Raw genomic sequence first — 17326 nt, forward strand, 5'->3', positions numbered from 1 at the left:
CAAGACCATGCACCTTAACCAACTCCTACTACGAACGTCACCAATGCGCCATTACAGTTTAAACATTTAGGTATCGGGCTTTTTTAAAAGCTTGTTATTACGGATATATGTGGCGAGGCATTATCTTTTTATGTACCACGCATCTGTCATCAGAAGTTTATGGAAGATCAATTTTGCCGAAGATATTTAACTTCTTTGAATCCCAAGGTATTAGCGCGAACGCGTTAAAGGCTACGTTCTCCAGAAAATTCAACGTCGGCGTTGTCAACGTTGTGAGCGAAAAGTCATGGGCCCGCTTCTGTCAGATGGCAGTTGGCAGGTGAAACGGCTGGATAATGCCACCTACCTGAACAGACAAGGCCTGACCATGTCCTCCTCTCGACAAGACTGACGTAACAGAGGCAGTCGGTGTCTCCGGTGCGGTAGCTGCGGCTAGAGCGTGAGTCGAGCCTACAAATGATTACTCCCGCGATTGGGCACCGTGCTTCGGAAGCTAAAGTTATTATTAGCAGCTTGTTAAATAGTATTTGCACGCTGAGTGCGTTTGACGTGACGGTTACGCGTTGTGACTCTATAAAAAAAAATGCAACCCCGTACACTTGTTTTGTGGCCAGATGCCGAGCAAGAGCGCAGTCACTGGTTCGCCCAGACGCTAGTGACTATCGCCAACCCCCCCAAAATTTCCCATGACACACTTCTCCCGGCACGTGAAGCGCCATGAAGTGGCCGAACGACGCCGGTGAATTCTAAGCCACTGTCGCGTTCTTTACAGGCGAATCACCATGACAGCCCCAAGCATCCTTTGAAGTAAAACAGCGCAGCGGGGCGCGAACAAATGAGGAACAACAAAAGAAGCTCTAGAGCGCATGGTTTTCAAATGGGTTCATTTGAATCACCACTCATAAGTACGCGCTACCATCTTCCATGCAAAAAAAAAAAAAAAGAAAGAAAGAAACATGCAGAAGAAACATAGCAAAACAAAAAACAAAACCTAGACATAAGTACACCTACACATTCACAATCGTGCAACGTCATCAATAATTAAGACAAGCATAAGTGAAAGTAAAAAGCGTTTTCTTGATCTGAAACAGGAATATGACGTTCTAACGTAAATGTGAGTCTATTTCAAAACAAATAAGCAAGGTCGTTTTCTTTTTGTTTGTTTGTTTTTGTTTTTTTTTTGGGGGGGGGGGGGGGGGGGGGGCACAACGCGCACAGAGAGATTTCAATCGCAAGGTTCGGAAGGTTGTGCGGTGCTGGCTTTGAAGAATATCAAGCTATACTGGTTTTGCTAGACGGATGCACAAAGTTACGGCCCAGCTGCTTGTGCATGCAAACGCACCCTTCACCATCTACGTCACTTATGCTGTTACAAGGTTGTGTAAAGCCAACCTTTCCAATCATATACAGTCACGAACTCTGAATAAATATATAATTGGGATCCAGTTCATGCATGCCCTCTACTTCAGACACAACACAGCGACATGGCACACAACTGGTAGTATTAGCCACGCTGTACCGCACCTTTTCAATAATTCATAAAGCACGCTTACATCCAAATCTTTACAATTAACTAGATGCATGAAAAGTTGAGGTGTCATTAGGAAGCATGTAGTAGAGTTTTGTAGAGCCCATAAAGGGATGTAAGCGCTGTTTCGAAGGAAGCGCCAATTACTATATTAACAACGAAGATTGTTTCCTCATTGTCACTGTGCATGCCGTTTTCACTGATACGCCTAACACGGGATATCAGGCAGCGGAGAACCAAAGTTCAGCCAGGCTGTTTCTCGTGCTAGTTGGTGGAGCTTGGTCATTTTAGCGAAGCGCATAAGTGAGCGGGGAAAATATAGTACCATAAAGGCCGAAAAGAGGTAAATACCTGGAAGTTGGAAGGTTGAGGCAAATTTGAATCAAGAAACCCGGAGAAAAGACGCGGTTCAAGACAAGTAAAATCTTTCTGGGACGGGTCAGCAAAAAAAGAACAAAAAACAAAGAGAGAGAGAAGGCGAAATATAAAAATGTAACGCAAGACGGAATGAGTCAAGGGAGAGCGCTTGGTGAAGATAAGCGAAGGAAATAGTGGATTTAGACAGTTGCCCGACAAGCGTGGAATCCTTGGGTCTTGAAACGATGACTTTGGCACGTCTTAAATTCCATTGTTGCCTTTCGGTCACGTGTCAGTTGGTCTTTGAGCGCCGAGTCCGAGTCCGGAGTCTCGAGAGCGTACACTGCCCATTCAACTTTGTTGACGGAATGCCGCTGCAGGCTGGGCTTAAGACATCCCAGCATCGAATGTCGTTCCGGAATAAGACCTACTTTACTGAATTCTAGGAAAACATGTTGCGCTGTCTTCCGCTTGGCACACAAGGTGTACATACACACGCGTGGAAGCGGAAAAGAAGTATTTTGAACCCGTGGGCAGTCGGAGCATTCGCACACGTATCAGGACATCGGTCTGATCCACTCCCCTGAAAGAACCAGGTAGAGTGGTAGTGGGAGAATTTTAGTCACATGATCCAAGTATAGGGTTCTGAGATTGAATGCACTGAGATAGCTCCAAGAAAATGCCGTGTCCCTTGAGGACTCGTGTCATTCCTTTGTAGTAGGCGGTTATCAAGGTGCCTTGGCGAAGTGGTCCCGTTGTGCCCAACCATTCTGCCAGGTGTGTGGAGCCATGGTACTGCAGAGCTAGTAGAAAACTGCTAGTAGGGGGTGATGCAGCGATGTTCGCTTTCCGTAATTAGCCCAACGGTCGGCCTTCTCGACGTAACGCACTGCTTCTGTGCACAGGGCGTAGATTATGTTGTACGCGGTTTCCGTTGAAAGTAGCGATGTTCCAATAGACGCGATGCGCTCAACTCGCACACTTTTTGTTCTCCGGTGTATTGTGGCCAGTCGAACGTTACGCGTTGTTATCCTTCCTGCATGCTCCCATTTTCTTTCTTTTATCTCTCGCTATATATATATATATATATATATATATATATATATATATATATATATATATATATATATATATATATATATATATATATATATATATATATATATATATATATATATATATATATATATATATATATATATATCCTGTAACTCAGGCTCAAACCGGTCCATTCGCCAAAGACGGCGCTCCCTCAAGAAAATGGCTGTGTTTAACAAAGATGAGGCCATCAAAATAATAGGGTGCTTCGATGCACGCGCGCGACCCAGGCACGCGTACATTGAGGCACCATACGCAATAACCTGGGATGACGAGGTACTGGACGAAGATATGAGTAGACGTAGTGATATGGGACCGACTGAGAGGCGTCTCCATCAGTCATTCGCTTGAGACTGACTTCGCATTCTTACCAATGGGTTTTTATACTGCCACCTGATAGAGCCATGGAACATAAATGTGATTCACGTCATTCGCGACGTACCGCTACTCCTTTAGCGTTGGAAACACTGCGACGCTGCATGAAGACACATAAGGCACTTCAGAAGTGTCCTCTCCCTGTACCTTTGTTTGTGCATTGCTGCTTACCACGAAATGGCGCATCAACTTGTCCAAACTGTCGCGATGGTGAGGGCCCCAAATGGAAGCTGCGATCTGGAAACAATAACGTCCCAGTCGACACGCGTCAAGAAATTCGACAGGTTCGGAAGGTAAAGGGGATAAGATATGACAGCACGATATTGTTTTGAGATTCGCAAGAAACGGCCAGGGAAGCTCTGAAAGTGTTTTTTTTTTTTCTTCTCTGTTTGCTGCATACAATGCCTTTGTTTCGTGCGTGTAAATATATAACATAGCACGCTAATAGATACACTCATTATTATTTATGCGAATTGATGAAGTTAGCCAAGAAGCAGAATGCGGAGAAAATGAATCAACGAAAATGCCTGATAAATACTCTGAACTCGAATATTTCGCCGCCACTGCATACAGACGTTGCAGCAAACTAAAAGTTACTTACTTATTTAGGCAATAATTTTACATTAGATATCCATTTAGGCAAACCTATGAAACATGAAGGTACTCGCACATACATTGGCGCACGCATTATATATTGATCGCACAGTTTAAATCATTACAACCCATGCTGCTGTAGCCATTCACTAAAAGCCCGAAATTGCTTAGTTTTGTGTTTTTTTTTTTATTCTAGTTAGCTTTTGCAATAAATAATGATCTTGGAGCAGGCTATCCCCGTTTCTTCCAGTTCACACTTTTATTCTGAGAATTATGCTTGCAAATTCGGCTCATGTGATACTGTGAGAATATGATGCGAGTATAAATGAGAACTAATGTTTTTAGTACAGTGTTGGCATCGTGCGCGACGCACAGGCCTTTGCAGGATTAAGACAACTCGGCCGAGATTTTGGCGAAGAAGCGCCGAAATATCCCAACCAAGTTTTCGAAAACGGATTATGTAAGGTCGTATATGCCTTAAAGGGAACAAGTCAAGTGCATGCAAACTTTGTTCCCTAAAAAATATCTACTGTTTGGTTGTCTCTGACTACACGGGTGGTTTTCCAGCAGTGAAACACGCGTTTATAACTCAGAAACTGGATTAAGAAATGGAACTTTTTTTCCTCCGCCACCGTGTAATAAAACTCGTGACGTCAAGAGCGAAAGGAACTCTGTGAACATCGATTGAAAGTGATTGTCCATGTAGCCTAGCCTCAGGAATCTGAGCGCAAACACTTCCATGACATCATCGCAATTTACTAGCGACAGCTGCCGTTGGTGGTGCTATCTGTATTCCGTCATTAGGCCTTTTCTAACCAACGAAAGCTCCGTGTTCAGTGTAAGATACCTTCATCGTACCAACGCGTTATCGGTCGATATAAATCAATTTCATTTTGTCTCCAGTGTCCCCTCCAACTGTAGCATTTTTCCCACAGTGGTGTTCATGTGTGTTAGTGATTGACATCTTAAGGCATCTGCCACGTTGTTACCATGATTTATCTACGTCTGAAAAACGTTGCAACTTGATTTTTTGCTGCTACATTTCAGCGGTAGTGCACAGCGGTATGTTTCCTTGACGCGTACTCTATATACCGCCTAAGTGACGCTAAAGTGTAATCTTCTTTACGCATATCACTGCCTCATAGCTTTTTTTTTTTCTTGAAGACGTGCTTTTTTTCTTAAGTTCCAACAAAAAAAAAAAAATGCCCCACGGGGGCGACACCTACGTAGCGGAGTAACAACCACGACAAGTGACGTAACGACCACCCGTGCGTTGTCTTCTGTTGGTCTTTGGTGTGAACGAATGAACCTACTACTCTACCTCAGTGTTTTAGAGCGGAACCTCTTTCACCCATGCCAAAAACCTGAAAGTCATGTCCTTTCGAGTAATGACCTCAGGTATGGCGCCAGGAGCTGGCGCCGCTCGCTTCTCCTTTGCACATGCAGCACGCGGAGCCAGCGGCGCCCGCTTCTTCTACTTCGCACACCTGCTTCTTCTTCTTTTTCTTCTTCACACACCTGCCAAACTTTATTAGTATACCGATACATTTCTCCACAAATATGCAACATTGGCTGACACATGCCACACAACCTTCCAGCCCCCTGTCAACCCTTTCCCTCCACCACCACCGTTGCCAGTCTGGCTCGACTCCTGGGACCGTCCCCATTCCTTGACGCTTTCGTGTCGTTTAGACCCGGTTGTGGCGTCCTTGAGCTTCGCACACAGCCATGGAGGAGCCAAGCGCTGGAACCAGTGCTTTTGCTGTTTTCCCTTGGCGTTCGCAGACAGCCGTGGAAGAGTTAAGCAACAGCAAATATATACTTGAACATGAATAACCCAGCTACCGCTCTGAAAACTAGGTTCAGCCGGATTGAACCCATGCATATTTTTTTATATTTTAATATTAAAGTTTAGATTACGCCAAAGCGTGAGAATATTTCTATTCAAAATAAAAATTTATAAACAACGCAGCACTTTCCGCCTAATATGAGCTTTATTCAAACGGTAGCTGTTAGTGCGGAAGGTGCCTAAAACAAACGGCAACCGAAACCAAATGGGTAGCCGTGAAACTTCGTTTTGTGACTTCAAAGCCTCAGTTATTGTGTCAATAAGTATTCTATGTACTTGTATCGTACGATGCGGTTTATCTCTGAAGTGAGAGTGCGAACACAACTGATTTTGTTCTGTTGTTAGCGGAAGAAGTGGGAGGGTCAGTTGTGACCGCCAGCCGTTAATCGCGGTCATCTTTCGGAGGCTGCGCAGTAGATGCGAGGGCGAGACGACGGCTTCGACGAGAGTGCTTTTCTCGGGTGCTCACTGGCTAATTACACAACTATGGAAACAGTCGCCTTGTGCCTGCTGCTTTACAGAAAATATATATATTTTTTTTCTATCTCCGGGTGGTATAACGCCACGAAGAATCGGCAATTGACGTCTGCAGGGTCTACCTAACCCCGCTCCGCAAGGAGGGGAATTATTCGCTTTACTGCGAATAACCACGGCACTGTTGTAGTCACCAGTGTTATTAGTGTATTCGATGCAGTGCTTCGCTGCTATTTCTTTTTTTCACATTTTCCCAGCCTCACTGAAATATTAGGCGACATATATTCATCATTCTGAACAGTCGGTCAACACACTGGGTGCATTAGTTTGTTTCGCAAACATGACGACCCGTACAGACGCGAATTCTGTGTGGGACGTTTTGAACAATCACTTTCAACTCAACTGCAATTATGATGACCTTTATTTCCTCTACTAACTTACTCATGTATTTGCTCTGTCTCACAACACCAAATACCAGCAGGCTGTAGAAATCGAATGCGACAGGGTTTATACTACTTCCAGTGCACTTCAAGAAAAACCTCACTCTGCGAATTTCTGAGAACGAAGAAATCGTTGCATGCATTGTTCAGAAAACACAAATTCACCCTCGAGGGAGTGCGTGGTGCTGCGTGAAAAAGGACACAGATACAAACAACAAAGACACGTGAAACACAAAGCGCCATGTGTGTCGTAGTGTACGTAGTACGTGACGTAATCACCATCCAGCGGAGCGGAGTGATAGCGATAATAAAGCGCACGTCTTGGATGGCGCACGCGGCGCGTTCACGCAGGGGCGGCCCGCGGCCTGGACTGCTTCAAGTGTGTGTCTCTGGACCGCGAGAACCCGGCCTGCGAGGATCCTTTCCACAACAACTACACGGCCGACCTGCTCGAGTCGCCGTGCATGTCGTCGCGCAAGAACCGCAATGGCCTCTTCCCGGCCACCGCCTGCATCAAACTCAACGGCGTATACGGTGAGCGTTAATTCCCCGAACAGGTCGTCAGGAATGTGCAGCTAAGAACGAAAGCCGCACATAAGGGGGTTTATGGGAGCGCTTGTGTAGCAGTCCGGCAAAAAAGAGCCTTCCATGCTGCCTTGTTCGGAAATACGTCTACTCCTTTCCATGAACGGTGCTCTGAGCGCCGCCCAAGTGAGCGCTGCACTGTCGTCAGTGCATGTCTTCGGCGCACGACGAAGATAACTGGGTGGATATCAAGCAGCTCGTTACACCAAAAACTCGGAAGTCAACCACTCAGGGAAAGATCCGAATGATATCAAACTTGGGGACGAGATTATTGTAATCATTGATTGTAATGAGTGTGCTTGAGAAAATAGAAATACAGCCGTGCCCACTTATGACGAACTTGACAATCCCGTGCATTATATTTGTTATACACGAAGTTCGTAGTATGTGGAGATTAACTATGTTAGCAAAAAAAAAAAAATAATAATAATAATAATAAAAAATAAATAAATGCGAATGTCGACAAAAGTGGCGTTATTTCTTTGAAAAGTTGCTTGTGGACTTCCGTTTCTCCAAAACAGACACTACCAAGCCGCGTTCTAAGCTCTCCTGGTCGGGACACATTCTGGAGGCCAACGGATTTATCAACGCAATAATAGCGATAACGATTGAGGCTTCCTGGCATCTGGTTGTAGGTCACCATCCACGTCTTCGATTCTCGAAAAGAATTCAGCGGAAAGCTGCTGCAGCGCACGTAAGGTCGAGATGTTCCACATGTCTGCTGTCTGTGCGCTGCCTTCACGTGGTAGCAGTACGAGGCGGATATCGGTCTAGAAAGGCGAAGTATGCCCCTGAAAGGGTAGGCCAGCAAGACACAACTCATGACAAGTATTCAAACCTCAAATTTCTGGTTCTGGCTGACCACCGGCTGCATGTGTGCAGCAGTTGCCCTTTGAACGGTGCCAATACCCTCGCGCTTACCGCAATTTTGTTTCCTTCCACATGGCACGCTTTGCCAAGCCGGCGTTGACATTGTGGCCATTCCGAGCGCGCTTAGCGGGTAGTCAACTGCAGCATCAATTCCATCATTTCTATCGTTTTATGGGAGGCTCGCGGCACTTCGTGTTTGGGGGAGGCAACGTTACGTGGGAGATGCTCTTTGCTCTCCGTATTTGCGGGAAGCTTGCGCTTTTCGACTGCGGAGGCAACTCTGCGGGTCTGCCCGTTCGTTACAACCGAGTGGTATGGCTGGTTTGTTCATTTTATCTAAGACGCAGTGCCATAGCTCTGATACATATATTTACGGTAGCTCCACCGTTGTAATAAGCGAGCGTTCGTTGTAATTGCGGTCGTCATAAGTTGGCTTGACTGTAATTTCTCTGCAACAAAGTGGAGCAATTTCTGGATCGCACCCGTACCCTAGCGCAGGCGCACTAAATGCACATAAAATTGCATGCCAACAGCCACCTAGCGCCTACAATCGACTGAATTAATGTAATGCGAAAACGTTAGCAGCCCCATTACGAGAGAAACTCGGCTTCATTCGAAGCGTCATCGTAAAACTACCTGCCAACAGCCACCTGTCGCAAGCAGTTGAGTCAATTAAAGCGGAACCGTTAGAGGCTCCACTAGGCTCCACGATATTTGGCGGCGTCCATGGCACAAAATTCGGGTGACGTCACGACGCCAGCATAAAGTGCCACAAAGTATTTAAGACGTATATGTAAGTCATGAATAATAAAATATAATTTTCTATATCGTCATGAAGCATATACATTATGCAACGTAGCATTACTAAGCACTTTACTGATAGTAATGTACTGTAAGGCATATAGTATATGCAAGTATAACGCATAGTAGACTCGTAGTTATTTTAGCATTCTCATACGTAATCAGTGGTCTTCGTGCCTCTGCCGAATTTTATTATTGATGTGAGTGCCTCACTTGAAGGATTTTGTAATTGTACACCCGATTCTACCCAAGAATAAATGTATTTAGCCTACATGAGAAATAATGTTGAACCTATAGCGCAGACCCCTGCGACATCCCGAGCAGACGTAAAGATGGCCTGATCCTGCATTGTGCACTATAACGAACCGCCCAAAACCTGCGGTAGGGCCAGGATGATTTTTTTTTTTTTATGGCTTCTTGTTGGTGACCACGAAGCCGTGGACTCAATTCCACCCGCAGCGGTCGAATTTCATTGGAGGCAGAGCGCACGAACTCTCTTGTACCGACATTCTGGTGCGCCAGCGAGCATCTCTGATGATCGGAATGAATCCCGAGTCCTCCACTACACGGCGTGCCTCAGTAGAATGCCTTACAATTGCTTCATAAGACAGATATGGGAAGAAGGCTACAAGGAAGTAATCTGGGTTTTAATCTGTCGTATAGATTAGTCAGAAATTGTCGCAGAGCAGTGGCTCCCCGGGTTAAAGTATGCGGACGATATTGTACTGTTAGTGGATAACCAGGACCACTTGCAAATTCTGCGTAATTCTTGTGGAGACAAAGAGGATGCTCTAGGTTTCAGTTAAAAGCGCGATTAAGTCGGATCTGGTGATTTTCAACGGTTCAACCGATCAGGTGCTTAAAATACAAGGCCATGAAGTACCCAGAGTGGCAGAATATAAATATCTCACGGTACGGAAGAACCGATATACATGGAAAATCACGATTGGTCTGTTAGGGCAAAGGGCGAAGAAATGCCGAGATAATGAAACAGGGCATTGTACGGGTACAGCAGATATCAGGTAGTGAGGGGTATATTTGGAAAGGAATAATGGCGACCAGGCTTACTTTCGGGGATGTGTTTTGCTGCCTGAAGAGAGAGATACAGTCGAGGCTAGAAATAAATCAGAAAACTGCTGGATGATTAGCATTAGATGCCCGTGACAAAACCACAAACGAGGCGATACAGACAGGTATGGATTGGACACCTTTTGAAGCCCGGGAAGCTAAAATAAAATATTGTAAGAAGAACGCCTGAGGAAATTGGACAGCAGCAGTTGGGCAGCTAAAGTATTTAAATACCTATACCTAAAAAGCATTGATTCACAATGGAGGAAAGTAAGTAGGGAACTAACAAATAAGTATGCAGGGCACGATGGCGGAGAATGAAGAGTGTTAAACAACAGATAAAATACACAGAAGGTAAGAACTGGATAAATTCAATGCAAAAGAATCACAGTGTAAAACTGTATCGAAATTGGAAAAGGCAGGTTCGAAAGGAATCTTTCTTTGATAAGTCAAGAGGCAGTGAACCTATAGCAGGGTGCCTTAGAACACGCAGATACAAAAAGAAATTTAACCAAGAAGATGGCACATGTGCAATGTGTGGTAAATCCGTAGAAGCAACTGAGCATGTGGTATTCATCCGGAAGTCGATGCAGGCAACGTCGCTCTCCCTGAGGCTCTAAGGTTTAGTGATGCCAATGGTCGGGTGAATGGATCGGCGGTGACAGCAAAATACGATTGGAAGATCGATGGCTGAAGAGCAAAAAGGTGACATAAGGTTAGAAATGTAGAAATCAAAATTTAGTAACTTAAATGACGAACTAGGGTACCGATTTAAAACAACCGTCCCAGATATTTTGAAGAAAAAAAAAAAAAGGCCAAGCATGGTGGCAGCTGCTATCACTCCTTTCAAAAGAGACGCTCCTGTATTCCACCCATCCATCCACCCATTCATCCCTCATGACGTACGCTTTGACAGGCTATAAAGTCCAGTGATTAGATTGCCTACAGTTGCGAAAACTGTACAGTCACCGTGTTTGTCGCCAACGCAGTCGTCGTGAAATCTTCTTCTTCCTCTTCTTCTTCTTCTTCTTCTTCTTCTTCTTCTTCTTCTTCTTCTTCTTACAGGCGCGACGAAATGGCGAGACTGGTCAATGTAGCTCTCGCTGCAAAAGAGCAAGGGCGAAGAGAAGAGACATACACCACGAAGACTGGACTAGCGACTGTGTTTATTGAAAACAGCAAACGCCCAGCAAGACTGACAGGGCATACGCAACACAAACGGCGCCACATTCCGGAAATCACGGGGAAAAAACACTCGAACCTATCGCCGGCGATCTAAGAAAGCGAATTCTTTTTCCAACAAGCGCACCGGTTCGTACATTTATCGCCATTAACACTGAAGCAGGCCTCTAAAATTTCGCGCTCTTTGTCCCTACCTCTGCCAAGAATAGTAAGATTGCCTAGCAGAGGGTAGCAACCACACTTGCTGCAATGGCGAGGCAAATTGCATCCATAATCAGTAGAACCCGGGGATTTGTGGTGTTCATGCAGCCGATCGTTAATACATCGACTTATTTTGCCGATATAAACCTTTTCACAGGTAAGCGAAAACTTGTAGACAACGCGCGTGGCACACAGCGTGAACAAGTTCTCATGCTGAGTTAAACAAACAGGAGTTCTTGACCCGCCTCTTGAGATGCTTGAGCACAAGCCAGATAGCTTACAAGGGACAGAAAGCGCAACGTCTATGCCCTGCTTTATAGCTACCTTCATAATGTGGTGGGTTACCTCGTGAACTTAAGGCATAACTTCAAATTTCTTTCCCTGAGTTGCAAGCTTCACATGCACCCTCTTTATCTTCTGAAGCAGCGATTCAGCCGCCGCTTTTAAAAGTGCTCTAGAGAACCCCACGGCTTCAAAACGTTGGGACTGGTTGTCAAAGCTGCCTTTGATAGCATGGTGGCAGATTTTTTTTCAAATGCGTGTCGAAAACCATTGATTACAGTGGCTCTTTTCACTAACTTTGAACGAACAGAACCGAAAGGCAGGAATGCTTTTTTGCTATAGGTAAAAACATCCAGCATAAATGCCCTTCGTCATGGAAAGTTAGTTGAAGTTCTAGTAACCTTATGGAATGGTGGCTAGGTATAGTTCATGCGTGATGGTTAGAGTCTGTGATGAAGCTTTGAAAGCCATTAAAATATCGTCTGCAACCAAGAACTAAAAAATCGTCAACGTACCTGAACCCTTTGCACACACGCTTGTCATGAAGGAATCCCTGAAGTGACCAGTCAAATTTTGCTGAAAAGATGTGGCACAAGACTGGAGCCACACTGGAACCAGTACAAATTCCTCTTTTCTGTAGGTACAGGGAACCCTTAAAATGAACCATGGATAGATAAACGGATAGCAGTTTCAGAAAGGCATTGCTGGATGTATGCTGTTTTCAGTAAACACAGTTGCTAGTCCAGTCGTCGTGGTGTACCTAGCTCTCTTCACTTCGTTCTTTTTTTGACTGGTTCTCCTCTTCCCAATGTACCAACTGGCCCAGATTTCCATGGGCCATGTAGGCGTTGATTTTCTTCCAGTTCCTGTAACTGCAAGCCTAAAATAGGAAGGAATGCATGCACTTGTCTCGCTCCTCTAATGAAATATGGGTGATGTTTTTGTTGATTTTTTTTTTTTTTTGCCTTTGTAAGAAACAACGGGCGCATCCCGTCTTCACCGTCCACAGCGTCAATACGTACCGTCAATAAGGAAACTTGATGCCCTTTACGATAATCCTTAGTATACATCCACTTGTCCGTAACTGTGCCTTTCGATTTTTTTTCTCCCCGCATCTCTCGGCGCTATTCCTCTTCCCCTTCGCTCACAGAGGAGACTGGCCAGACGATGGTGGTGCGTAGCTGTGCCCTGGACAGCGGCACGCTAACCGTGGACACGGAGATCGTGCGCATGAGCCACTGCGGGGGCTTCTACTTCGAAGACCGCTACGTGCGCGGATGCCTGCAGAGCTGCTTCGAGGACGCCTGCAACGCGGCCTCCCGGCCGCCTAGCGGTCATCCGCTGTTGCTGCTGCTGCCGCCCTTCCTCGTTGGTGGCGCCGTCCTCGCGCTCGCACGCTGAGGGCTAGTGGTCGAGGAAGTCTCTCACCTCGCGTCATGCGGAGTGCTGCCGACTGTGGGTGTGTGCGTGTGTTTGTGCGTTCGTGCTCGTGTGTGTGTGCAGGAATTGAGCCGTGCACTTGAGCCGGCGACTCGACGTAAGGGACCAACAAAGAGTACGTCGCGACATTGAGTTGGGATTTTACAGTGCGCGCGTGAATATCTGAGGGTCATCAACGCGTTTACATTTGGTAGCCACGACTTGCTTCGTTTTCTGCTTTCGGCGCCAAGGAGGCTGCGATCGCTTCACGAGATGCAGACGTCCGCAGGCTATCTTACTATTGTCACCGTGTAAAAACGCGTGAGCACTGCGCGCACGTCACCGGTTGGGTCGCGAGTGAGCGCCAGAGGTGTCCTGAAGATCACGAACGCGACGTGAGGCCCGTTCGTCGACTCCACTCATCCATGCAGGGCTTAAAGTCAGGGGGTCTCGGGGGGTTGACACCCCACCGCCAGTAAGGGGTCTGAGACCACCGCGCTCGACGGTATATGGTCTGCGTGAATACAAAGCAGGCTGTCATATTTTAATCCTGTCATTGGTTAGAACATTTCTCTGTTTCGGCAATTTGGCAGTGAGTTTAAATAAAAACCATTAACATATCTTCTATGACCCGCGATGGAGGAAAATAATTTTCCATTTGTATAAAACGATGTGCCTGTTTATTTACCTTTCCAACTGTGCTGGAATCAGTAGAGACCCCCCTCCGATGGAGCCATGATGGTGATGCCACGGTTGTTCTACGGCAGTAACCTCGCTGCAGAATTCCAACAGGTGATGTTTTATCCCTCTAAGCGACTACCGCTTGCCATATGCGTTGAAGGTACATACGTCTGATGTGATTACTCCGAGAAAACTGACTTTTCCTGCAAGCATATCCGCGTAACATGGTCATCCTTCGCTTTCGGAAGCAAATTAATTAACCGCTGTTGAGTGAAAGAGGATCAATTGCTGGCGCTAACAGTTTACGCCAGGTGGCTACGTTATTTTCTTAAAAGCACAATCGTAAAAATCTCAATCGTACGCGATTTTGCATTCGCGTAGTCTGCTCTGGGTGGAAGGATGGCCTTGCACAAAAACCGGAGTGGCCGGAGTTCTCGAGAACGGGGAGACTACGCGCCGCCCGTGGCACTTGCTGCAACGATTCGCAGTAGACTTTGCGCGCCTTATTCGCAGTGCTCTGGGGGGAAATGCGGAACAATGAACGTGTAAGAGTGGAATTATCGACGCAACATCCGAAATTGCACGAAGGAAATGGTTAGAGATACATGAACGATGACCGCTGAACATAAGAACATACAGAAGCGCACAGGCACCTTATGTGTGAGGCACGAAACAAATATGGCATCTCTAGGAATTCGGCGGGATAATATACCGACGCACTGCATTTACTAGCGTTAAATCGCACGACACATCCCTCTAAATACAGGCCACGCCGCACTACGCCCCGCTCCCGCCATGCGCCATGGGACCACGCTTCCACCATCAGATATGGCTGACAGGAGTGGCGAGGGAGACCACAAGCGCTGGCAGCACACGGCTTTACATAAGTTTGTTACTGCGCTTGCCACATACAGCCCACGAAAACACAGCTTCCTTTGCTGGCACAGTTTTATGCAACAGGCCGAAACTTAGTTCTCCCTGTACATAGCCGTGACGGCAGAGGTTTGAAGGCAGCGAGAAGGGACGATGCATCGCAGTATTTATCGCACCCCACTAGGCTAGTTTCGTGCACTCTTGATGACGCTATATATAGCGCCATTACATACGGGCACGTCTGCTGCTTACCGAGGTGCGAATTAAATCTGACACTCGATGGTGCAGTTTGTATAGTACTGTAGGCTGTCTTCGCCCCTTTACGCCAAGTTCATGTTAAGAAGCTGCAGACTTAAGTACAGAAAAACAATGCACGCATTGACCAAATAGTCTAGCGCACGTTTATGGCGGTATTTTAGTCAACTAAAGTATAATCTTGCAACAGGGTATAATTGAAAGACATCGTTTTAAGATATAAGGTATAGCTGAAAAGATTGAAGCAGGTTCAATTTGTGTTGGGACGATGCGCTCTGAACGGCGGCAGGATATGGCTTTAAGATGCATGTTTTGAGACTGGCTCTTGCGTTGTGAATGGAAAGCGCGTGAAATAATAAGCTATTAAACTGATCTTGCGACGCAACTTGAGAGGGCGTATGAACAGGTTTCTTGGCGGTGTACGATATCTCTAACAAGTAGAAGGAATGCTTTCGCCAACGTAGAGGTGATTGAGGACGCTTTGTCATAACCTGCTTGAACGGTATTGCAGTGAACAACGATCCCCAGGGTCTTTACCCGTGTCACGTTCTAGCTGTAGTTGAATTTTTCTACCAGTCCATACGGCGCACAACTTGAATCCGCGTACGCGTGGCCACCACTTGACGTTCCGCGCAATTTCCGCATAGTCTCTCAGGTCGCATAGTCTGGGAACAACATCAGATGGTGCGATGACGTCATTACGCTTCCCATGCGCTGCCCTCGGTTTCGTCTTGTTTTCACGTGGCCGTTCTCACCTGCGCACCTGCGTCATGTGCTGCACAGTGTGTAAGTTGCGGGCAACTCGAAACAGCCAAAACGCTGCAATATTTTAACTCTTAGGCAATCTGCGGCCGCAGAGATGTCGCGCAAGCAGAATGGAAGCTTCTGTTTATATTTTTTGTCACTCAAAAGGAAACACCAATATCAGAGCAGCAAGCTCGTAGGAAAGCAGGCATCTTGTGTCCGAATAATATGACGTCGCAACATTTGCCACCCTAGATAGATGGAATGAAGTGGAGCGCGATTAGGTAATTCGACGCAGTTACTGTGGTTACAGTGTACTAGGACCGGATCTCGATTATCGCTCTTCTCCGGAGACTGCTGCAACTTGACCGTGATTCACGCACAATAGCGAATCCGCGAAAGCGCTTCTATTGCCTGAAGACAGGAAAAAGGTGACCGCTCACGAGTTTCTCCTGAACCCAATTTTTCGAGGTATGGCAGCATTGGGATAACACTCATGGCATCCCCAGATATGCCGCGGCGCTCGTGGAATGAAGAGTGGATCTTTGCTCGTCAACTTGTTCGCAAACAGTTGCTGACTTTTATCGGCCGTAATAGGTAAATGAAGTTAACGATCACCCGCCACCTTGTTTGAGTTTCACATAATGTAGCTGAAATTCAAATCCACCCCTAGCTGTAAACAAACGAGACACAGAGGGCAGCTTAAGCATTTATAGCTAAAGTGCTATCTGCCCTCTTCCCTGGGTTTGTAGCGGTGCCTTTTAAATGCTCAACACCATTGATCGCGGCAAGAGCCATAGGGCAAATCTTCCTCAAATGAGGCCCGCCAGCCAGTGTCGTTGACCTAGTGTCATGGTGTCACCGTCAACCGCACCTTCCAGCGACCTGCGATGCCACGCTGGCAGGTGCGAGACATCTGACCGCGACGTCGAGACACTAGCTCCACGACATATCCTTTGAGCGGCACTTTCCGCTTCACTTTCGATTTTTACCTGACTTAGACATTTGTAGCGGGTTCGTTCTGCCTCTAAGGCTGCGTTACTAACTGTGGTAACAGCAAGAACAGGGACGGAATATGCTGCTCGGTACTCTCTCATTGTTCAGTGGCGGTCTATTAATATTTTATTGGCCTAGGTAAGCACCAAGTGACGGATATGCTTGACTCTGAGGCGAAAAGCTTGTTGAAGCTATGCTCGCATTAAGCCATAATTCTCCTCTACAAGAGAAACTAAAGAGAAATAAAAAAAGGCTCTACACCCGCGATCATGTTGCTAGCTGTCTCATCTTGGCTTATGCTACCTGAACAATTTATCGGAAACCTAATGACTGCCTTCTATCTATTTTCAAGTAATCAACCATGCCAGCGTACTCGGGGTAACTGATGGTAGTTGCTTGTCTTCCCGTTTTTGAACCACTCGTTCGGCACGCGCGTTCTCTTGCTGTGACCAGAAACTGAAACACAGTCGAGCAGAGTGCATTATAGAGTAGGGCGGACAGCAATCTATACTTTTCATAACAGATAATCGAGAGCTGGAGGCGCCTCGGGCATATAACGAAACGAGTGTTGTGGAACCCGCTTATAAGGAACTGCAAGACGGGCAAAGGGCGAAGATTCTCTCGATACATATCGATTATTTCTATATAGTCGAA

General features: G+C 46.2%; 1 protein-coding gene across 3 annotated transcripts in view; it reads left to right on the forward strand.

Annotated features, from left to right (window-relative positions):
• LOC146202542 (uncharacterized) overlaps nucleotides 1-16444 on the forward strand; it is a 142872-nt gene extending 126428 nt beyond the window's left edge. For all 3 annotated transcript variants that reach the window (XM_084588209.1, XM_084588208.1, XM_084588207.1), the window contains 2 exons: nucleotides 7067-7249; nucleotides 12855-16444. In XM_084588209.1, coding sequence (XP_084444335.1) covers nucleotides 7067-7249; nucleotides 12855-13105 — 434 coding nt within the window. In that variant the 3' untranslated portion in view covers nucleotides 13106-16444. The remainder of the gene's footprint in view (nucleotides 1-7066; nucleotides 7250-12854) is intronic.
• The last annotated feature ends 882 nt before the right edge of the window (nucleotides 16445-17326 follow it).

The sequence above is a fragment of the Amblyomma maculatum genome, chromosome 1 (genome assembly GCF_055883805.1).
Source record: "Amblyomma maculatum isolate TAMU_Amacu chromosome 1, ASM5588380v1, whole genome shotgun sequence".
Taxonomy (NCBI): Eukaryota; Metazoa; Arthropoda; class Arachnida; order Ixodida; family Ixodidae; genus Amblyomma; species Amblyomma maculatum.